Here is an 8775-nt window from a genome sequence, read left to right as displayed (position 1 = left end):
GAAAGACAAGAGATCCACGGAGACATGATAAACATCCCCTAATGGAATTTCAGTCCCTCTGCTCATGTTTCCTGACTCCACGCATCATCTTTGGTCTAAACTTTTCAGATAAGATTACTGGGGAATTGCAGGGGAAAAACAAAACAAAAAAACAAAACAAAAACAAAAAAACAGCAAACCATCATGTTTCGCCCAGGCTTTAGACACACTGCAAGTATCACCCCACAACACACACAAAACCATCCAGTCTGATAGCTTTCTCTCTTTTATTTCCACCAGGATGGTGTTTTTTTTTTAAATCCTCAAGATTCAGCAATAAACCACCACAATGATGATTTAAAAAAAAAAAAAGCATTTTCACTTATAAACATATCGCTTTCATGGTTACATCAGGCTGGGGTTGTTGTTTTTTTAATTAACTTTAATAAACACAGAAAATATATATATTATTTCAGAATATTACAAAAAATGATAAATATATAAAATTCTTTCTTGAATAAATAAGACTCTATAAATAATTTTGGTTTCTGTTCTCATCATTACAAAGTAAACATCAGTTTGTTTGGTTTCTAACAGCAACACAAAGCCCTCCCCCCCTCAGTTAAAAAGCTGGGACTCGTTAGCACAGAAGCAAAATATAAGAGATCTCATTAGGCCTCTCCACCGCAAAGGAAGTGTAAAGAGAGTGGCACATGCTACCACAGCAGGCTTCAGGGCTCCACCGGTGTGATATTTAGTGCTGTTCCGAAAGCCCAGCTTCTACAGTCATGTGAAGAGAGCAGAAACTTAGCTTGCCTTTAAAAGAGAAGGCAGGTTTTGAGCCTGCAAGGTTTGGGAAAAATGCTGGTAAACAGTAACCCTGAATATGGCAAATCCAAATGGATTCATCCATTAAAAAAAAAAAAAAAAAAAAAAAATCTTAAAACTCAGCTTGAAAAGGCTGAGATTTATTTTTGGGGGTGGGGAGGGGAGTAGTAAGTCAGGAGGTTTTGACCACATGCAGCTGGCAACACTAAGTCCATTTCCTCCTGATTTACACCAGCTGCCAGCAAGAGGCTGGTATTGATTTGGGAGCACATTACAGTCTGGCTCTGCACAAGAAGTCAGGCAAAGCCAAGTGTATTCGTGCATGTCCATTACTATCCCCCCCACCTCTCTCTCTGGCAAGGGCTGACCAGTTTAACACTATGGCTCTGGAGGACAACCCCCAGAAATTGAGGCCAGCCTTGTCATACTGTTGAATGAGCTTTGGATGGGGTGGCTAACTGGGAGAGGTATGGAACATCCTAACCCTCTTTGGATTCCAGGGAGGGGGGCGGAGGAACCAGGGGAGGGGGGAGAAGAGGACCACATCTTTATTGCAAGATGCTGGATAATCTGTGCTGCCTTCCTGCCCCACCCAGAGCTATTGATGCCTCATTATCCTCTTTAAGACAGTCTGAGATGTATCATGTGCAGCGTTAGACCTTTCCTACACCAGATAATTCCTAGCACCCCTCGCCCCCTTCAGTTTCACCCCTCCTTTTACATCTAGGCTGCTGAGCTGGTGCGATCACCAGTTCAGTTAAAAAAAAAGTACTCCATTCTGCTAGAGTAACAGCCATAAATGCTGCAACACCACTACTGAAGTCTATATTTTCCCCCAACTTAGTTTGTAGCAAACAGCTCTTGCTTTAAGTCAGTGGTTTTTTTACCTGGGGTCTGCAGACGCTTACGGGTTCTCAGACTATATCTAAGATTTCCAAAGGGATCCACACCTCCATTTGAAATTTTTTTTAGGTGTCCGCAAATGAAAAAGGATTGAAAACCACTGAATTAAGTGAACGGAATTCCTCCCTTCTAGAATATTAACCCTAGGGTTAATAAAGTACTCCAGTAATGACCCAAAATGCCACTGCTGGTTAAATTGTTACTCCAGGGTTTGGGGATGTTACTGGAGTATTTTCTCTCTCTTTTTTTTTTAAAAAAGATCAGAGGCTAGGTTGTGCATGTGGCAGTAGCTCGACTATCAAAAGCCTCATGCTGCAAAAAGGTGACAGCTTTGGAATGTTACTCCAGTATTTCAGCAGGATACTGGAGAAAGCTTTTGTTGCTGTTCTCGGACACCCCTCCCTCGCTCAGTTCCTTGTGAAAGGGGTTAAAATAGGGTTGATCTGAGCTACTGTCTCCCCCCCCCCCAAAAAAAAACCTCAAATAAAACCCCCCAAAAAATTCTCAAGGAACCCTTCCTGAAATATTCACAGCATGAAATAAAGGTAGAAGTGGGGGAGCAAAGCAGCACCATTATAGCCAAATTTATCCTTTCCCAGGCATCCCTATGTTGATGTGGTCCACCCCAAAAACTGCTACATAGGGGACATAAAATTACCATGGCCCCCCCTGCCGCTCCAAAGCAGTCCCTTGTCAGGGAGGCATGCCAGCACCAAGGCAGCTTCTCCCTCATCCTCCTCAACACAGGTGAGGCCAGCAGAAAGACGGAAATGGGGGAGGCGGGGGACCGGCAGCCCATCTCACAAAGCCCACCCTAACTTGAAGCAGGTGAGCCGGCCAGGCGGCGGGGCTGGGCAAGGCACTTTGGCGTCATCGTCATTATCGGCACTTCTTGGGCAACCAGTGGAGCAGGGCGGGGCCACGGTCCGTCTACAGAGAGGACGGTCCCTCTCCCAAGGCACCCGGGGCAGCATCACCGCTAATGCTAGGCAACAGGGGCAAGTCATTTAAAAGGCATGGCTACATCTGGCCAGGCAGGGAGCTTGCCTTGCGCACAAGGCAAATGCCAACAGTACATGTTCCCTTTCGTTTCCCACACCCCCCTGCTGTGGGGAGCTCATGTCCCACATGCAGGGAGGCCACCCAAACCCCCTCCGCCCCTCCTCTCTTCCCCCCAGGACAGGGGCAGCTCCAGCCAACGCCCAGCTGCTCCCACCAGGGAGTGGCTGTCTCCTCTGCAAACATCTGGAGAGGGCAGCATCTGAAGGGTTTTGCTCCCAGGAGCGGGTTTGCAACCCCGTCCCATCAATGCATTTAAACAGCCCCACACACCCGGACGCCTTTGGATCGACCCCAGCGGTCCCGATCCGGCGCCCCCCTCCCCAGCGGCCGGCCATGGCGCTCACTCCGACACAGAGATGCGGTTGAAGATGGGCAGCCGACGGGTCCCGTTCCAAGCCCCGCCGGCGGCGGGCAGCATCTCGAAGACGGGCGATTCGGAGCCACTCAGGCTGCCCGAGCTGCTGTAGCAATCCTGGTCGGAGAGCGAGTTGGACGATGGGGTTCGGGGCAGCCCGGAGGCAACGGGCGCCCCCGGAGCGGCAGCAAAATAGTCCCGGGTGCTCTCGAAGGCGCACAGCCTGGGAGCGCTGCTGCAGCGGCAGGTGCAGCGCCCACCGGGGGCGGGAGCTGCCGGAGCTTCCCCCAGGGTGGCCACGCGAGGCACGGGCTCCGAGTTGAGGCGGGTGAAGTAGGGCGAGAGGAAGTCGCTGGTGGGAGGCGGGGAGATGGAGGGCGCCCGGGCGAAGGAGGCCGGGTCAGAGAGGCCGGGCGGCGGGGAGCCTTGGCGGCCGGCAGGCACCCCGCTGTAGCTGAGGCTCTGGCGCAGAAGCTGCGGGGAGGCGGTCAGCTCCCGCTCCTCCGGGTAATGGACGAAGTGGCAGCGGGAGCCGTAGGGGCACTCGCCGTGGAGGTAGAACTTGTGGCACAGCTCCGTCTTGTACTTGGGGTGGCGGCTCAGGCTGCGCAGCTCCCCGGCCCCGTGGGCGAACTGGCACTTGGCGCCGTAGCGGCAACGGCCGGTCTCGCTGTACGAGCGGCACAGCTCCGTCTTGTAGCGGGACGACAGGGCGGGGGCCGGCGGGGGCTGCAGCGGGGGGAAGCCGGGCGGAGGGGGCGGCAAGGCTTTGCCCTCCACCAGGCTGAGGGAGCGGTCGGTGCGGAAGGAGGGGCGGGGGGCCGCCGGTTCGGGCAGGGAGCGCAGCTGCTCCGTGCTAGGGCTCCAGAGGGTGCGCAGGGGCCAGACGTGGCTGGGCTCGCTGCCCCCCAGGGGCTCCGAGCTGGCGGAGTGGCAGCGCACATAGGCGGGCAGGGACGTTTCCCGCTCCTCGCTCAGATTCATTTTGCGGAGGCTCTGTGGGGCGGGAAGAGAGGGGGAGGGGAAAAAAAAAAAGAGGGTGGTGGAGTTAATGCCCAGTTCTGACTCTCCCAGCTTGTAGGGCAGGGACACATGGCTCTGCCAACCCCCCACCAGGGTGAGGGCACCCGGTGCAGATCTCCTTAGTGCCCAGCTCCATAGCCACCCACCCTACAGCAAACTCAGCACCTGGCTGTGACAAGTGCCAGGACCCTTTCTGGGAGGAAGGAGGGGGGAAAGAGGAGGGCATAGGGTGGGGTCCCTGGGGGACAGAGAACTCTCTTTAAAGAGCGCTCCGTGTCAGGGTGAGCTCTGCCATGACTCACAGGCCAAGGATAGCCAGAGCTATTTATAAGTTGCTAGGCCTGGCCACAGCTTGGCACCGATCCCCCCTTCCAAAGCAACAATCTCCCCCCCCCCCCCCCCGCTGCCTGGGGGCTGGTATTTGCAGTGGGGGGAAGCAATTGCAAGGCAGTGGGGATGGAAAAAGTGAGATTCCATGGAGGGGGACGAAAACAGCCGAGGATTTCAAAGAGGGGCAGAATTCCAGCGGGCGTACATCATTACAGTGTAAACCTACATAGGGAACTGCCCTTTCTCCACGACTCTTTCCACCCTGTGCTCTTCTCTTGCTTCCCCATGGGCCCCCGGCACCAAGGGGGTCCTTCCCCACCACTGATCCAGAGAGGAGCCCTGCTCAGATACACCCCTCCCCCACGTCCTCCAGCTGCACCCCATTTCCACCCCTCATTCAGGTGGTCTCAAGGTCCAGCATTTTCCACCCCAGGGCGGCCACTAGCTTAACTTGGCTCTGAACCGGAGCCATCAGTCCAGCCCCACCATGGCAGCTATTCCAGGTCACTCGCTCACTTTAACCCTTTCCTCTTCAGTCAGGGCAGGTGACACCCCCCCAGCCCATCATTCCAAAAAAGCAGGGGCTTTACATGGGGCCAGAACAGTGTGTGTGTGGGGGGGGGGGGGAGGAGGAGTGTTGCTGAGAGCCACTGAATCGACTGTAAACCCTGCATAGTATGGAAACCACTTCCAGCCGGGGGTGCAGCTATCCCCTTAAAGCCCCACAGGGACTGGGACTAAACTTCTACAGACCTGCTTCTTTGAGATCTTTCCCCATTGAAAAAAACAAAAACAAGAGACCAAAACCACACAGTGAAATGGAAGCAGTTTCTGTGCTGGCTGAGAAGGAGTTGGGGGGGGGGGGAGGGAGGAATCACAGCAGGGAAGTGACCCAGGAAGGCAAGTCGATGAGGGTGAGGCACCCAGGTGGCAAAGGCAGCCTTGTCTGAATTCTAACCAGACCAGTGTTGGTTCACACTAGCCGGAGTATTTACACCAGCTAAGGCGCGGCCCTGGAGTCAACAAACAGCAATCAAACGGCCGTGCAGAAGCTATGGTGAAGGAGAGAAGGAAGGAGCCTCCCCCCCGCCCCGGCCCAGCAGAGCCTGCTAACCGCTGCTGGGGTGGGAACATTCCTGGCATCTAGAAGCAGTTCCTGAACCCAGACCCCGTCCTCCTAGAGCCACACTTCTTCATTTCCCGAAAGGGGAAGTAGCCGATTAAACAGAATCGATGCCGGGGGGAGACACCAAATTTATCCCCCCGTTTCTTCGCTTTGCTCCCCGAGTTAGTGACCTGAACTAGAGTCGAGCCAATTCACTCCAGCCAGGATTTCTCATGAAAAACAAAAACAACCCCCGACACCCCCCCGCCCAGGTGCTAGGTTTTTTTTCCTTTCGGAAGGACTCCGAATTTGGATCTGCCGGACACAAACCCTGCTCCGATTCCCATTCCGCGTCCTCCGCCCTCCTCTCCAGAGGAAAGAAAAAAAACAAAAACAAAAAAACAAAAAAAACCAAGCGACGCAAAGTTATTCCACGACGAAAACCCGGCCCGGAGAGCGCCCGTCGAGGAGTAAATCGAGCCAAGCGCCTAGATCCGGAGCGGATCCGGCTTAGCAACGGTCTGTCCCCCCCCCCAAGGGGACGAATAGAACGGGGGGGCAGGGGGCGATCTTGTCAAGGAGCAGCCAGATTGTGCTGATTTTAACCCTTTCGCCCATGCCACAAACGACTGGGGGGGGGGGGGGGGCTAATTTCATAGCTGGGAGTTTTGGAAGGAGAAATCGCCCCCGCCCCCAAAACAAGTCAACCTTCGCCTGGTTTAGGGGATCCTGGCCGGCCGAGACACCTCAACCCAGCCCCCAAGAGACACGGCTGCCTCTTACCTCGTACACGGTGTCTAGATCCACCATAGAGCTCATGGCGAAGAAGAGCCGGGCGAGGGGCACGGGCAGCGACAAGAGCTTGGCTTCCTTCCCCGGGTGGGAGTCTCCGTTACCCCCCCAGCGGCCCCAGCTGAGCAATACAACCAGAGCGAGCTGAGCAGCGCTAGCTCACAACCGTCCTTATATAGGGGGGAGAGAGCCCCGCCTCCCATGAGCTCATCTCATTTAAAAAAAAAAAAAAAAAAAAGCCAAGCCCTTATGAAATTGGTGCGGCCTGGGGCTGAGTTGATGGGCGTGGGAAAAGAACAACTCAGAGGTGGCTGGCGGGAGAGGGGAGGTTCTAGGGAGTGGCAATGTGTGAACAGATGGTGGGAGGAGGGGAAAAGAAGAAGGGGGGGGGAGACACAGGCCCCAGAAGGGGTAAACAACCAAATAGGGTGACCAGACGTCACCATATTAGGGGCTTTTTATTATATACGTCACGATCCCACCCAAACTGGGAAAAAAAGTGTCCTGATTTTTCACACTTGCTATATGGTCGCCCTAGGTAAACGTCAGCTGCCAGGGGAGCTGGGAAGGGAGCAAGATCTGGCCCCTCTAGTCGAGGGGACTTGATCCTCCCGTCCTGGGGCAGCCTGGCAATCTTAGAGGCCTGGCTGGAGAGGCGATTTAATCCAGGAGGGTTTCAGTGGCTGGGAAACAAAATCTCCTTTCTTCCGGCCAACGCTGACACTTTCCATTTCTTCCAACAGAGGTCGCATCTCATCTTCCTTTCTGGCTGCGTCTGGGTCCCTGGCCTATAAGGCTGCAGCCCGCTCCTGCTGGCTCCAGAGCAAGCAGCAGGCCACTGGCCACGCAGGCATGTTGGTGGAAGACTGGCCTGCCCACTGCTGCAGCACGGCCCGGCAGGAGACAGGCCCGGGAGGCACCAGGTGCTCACGTTTCCTGGTGCGCTAGGACGTACAAGCCAGGCACTGACACACACGCACACCAGGAAGGCCTCTTGGCTGCTCTAGCTTCGTGTCAGGTCCTGTGTAAACATGCAGTGTCACAATTACTGGGCAATTTGGGACATTAGCCGTGATTTTTCCAACAACGGGAAAGGCAGAAGTGGGCCTCCCCTGCTTCCACCTCGCCAATAGTGGAAAAGTCACGGCATTGGACTCATGTGAGTCCCCCACACACACATCAACACACTTGCTGGGGAGCGGGGCCAGGACGCCCAGTCACCACGTTGTCAGTGCCCCCCAGCTGACTGGACAAGAAGCAAGGCTGGCAATCCAGGCCTGGAGCTGAGATACTTACCATGGGCCAGACTGGGCCGGTCAGCCAGAGCCATCTGCTGATACCCCGCCATCCTGGTCCATCACTTCTCTACTGCTGGGTCCTGGGGGGCAGAGAATAGCCACAGCACAGTGAGCTCCTGCCACACCCCCGATCTGCCCTCTTTGGCCCCTGGAGGCCAGAGAATACCCACAATGCATTGTGCACCAGCCATGCTCCCGATCCACCCCCTATGGGCCCGGGGGGGCAGAGAATAGCCATAGCGCAGTGCGCCCCAACCATGTCCCCGGTCCCCCCTATGGGCCTTAGGGGGCAGAGAATAGCCACAGTGTGCCCGCGCCACTCCCCCAACCTACCCCTATACTGGGGGCTGGAAGCAGTGGTGGGTGTATTTCCCAGGAGGTATGTCCAGGTTGAGAGCAGCCTGAACATGGCTGGGCCTCGGACCCGCGTCTCCTACGGTCACGTGCTCAAATTGTGTCAGCCTTTCGGTTCTCTGTTCTCTAGCCAGGAACTGTTCACGGCCCCCTTCGCCCTGCCAGTCGGGGCTGCGTCAGCACTCGTGAAGCGGGCGTTTTCCAGAAGCAACGCAGCGTGCTCGGTATAGCGGCTGCTTCGTGTTTCCCTTTCTTGCAGAAAGGCACATTGTCAACGGAACGCACCTTTGGGGAAACAAACAAACGAGCAAGCGGGAAGTCCCCCCCGCCCCCCGATGCGCACACGTGCTGGCACGCCCCTTTGCAGTGAGAAAGCAAATCTGGATCTCCCTGAGCATGAGGAAATAGCAAACCTCAGATAACTGGCAGGGCAAACCTAGACCCTCCTGCACAGTCACTGCTGCATTGTCTGTGCTTTCAAACAGAGACCTAAGCCAAGAGCAGCAGGGCACAGGTGCTAGGGCCTTGGGCGGGGGGAAGTGAGGCCTTCAGTCCTGTACCTGCTTTGGGCGGGGGGGGTGAGGTGTAGTGGTTAGAGCAAAGGATTGTGAGTCAGGGCTCCTGGGTGGGTTCTATTCTTGCTTCAGAAAGGAAGAGTAGAGTGTCTGGTCTACTGGTGACAGCAATATTCCCGGACTCCTGGGTTCTATCCCCAGCTCTGGGAGAGGAAAGAGGTCTAGTGGTTC

The 8775-nt window shown here is 55.3% G+C and overlaps 1 protein-coding gene across 1 annotated transcript; it reads right to left on the bottom strand.

Annotated features, from left to right (window-relative positions):
- Positions 1–249: 249 nt before the first annotated feature.
- ZFP36 (ZFP36 ring finger protein) lies at positions 250–6507 on the bottom strand. Its single transcript, XM_067556759.1, has 2 exons — positions 6369–6507; positions 250–4123 (listed from the first exon to the last, which is right to left on the bottom strand). Exons 1-2 carry the CDS (start codon positions 6402–6404, stop codon positions 3113–3115), a joined length of 1047 nt encoding a protein of 348 aa, XP_067412860.1. The 5' UTR covers positions 6405–6507; the 3' UTR covers positions 250–3112.
- Positions 6508–8775: the final 2268 nt, after the last annotated feature.

Source organism: Emydura macquarii, unplaced genomic scaffold, assembly GCF_026122565.2.
Source record: "Emydura macquarii macquarii isolate MOO-44397 ecotype Brisbane River unplaced genomic scaffold, CSIRO-AGI_Emac_v2 contig_1790, whole genome shotgun sequence".
Classification (NCBI taxonomy): domain Eukaryota; kingdom Metazoa; phylum Chordata; order Testudines; family Chelidae; genus Emydura; species Emydura macquarii.
Note: the sequence above shows the minus strand (reverse complement) of the source record. Positions and strands in the feature narration are given on the sequence as shown.

Excerpts from the sequence above, each read along its gene's own strand:
- ZFP36 (XM_067556759.1), bottom strand. The coding sequence starts at position 6,404 with ATGAGCTCTATGGTGGATCTAGACACCGTGTACGAG. Across the intron at positions 4,124-6,368 it reads ATCTAGACACCGTGTACGAG|AGCCTCCGCAAAATGAATCT; the intron begins GTAAGAGGCAGC and ends CCCGCCCCACAG.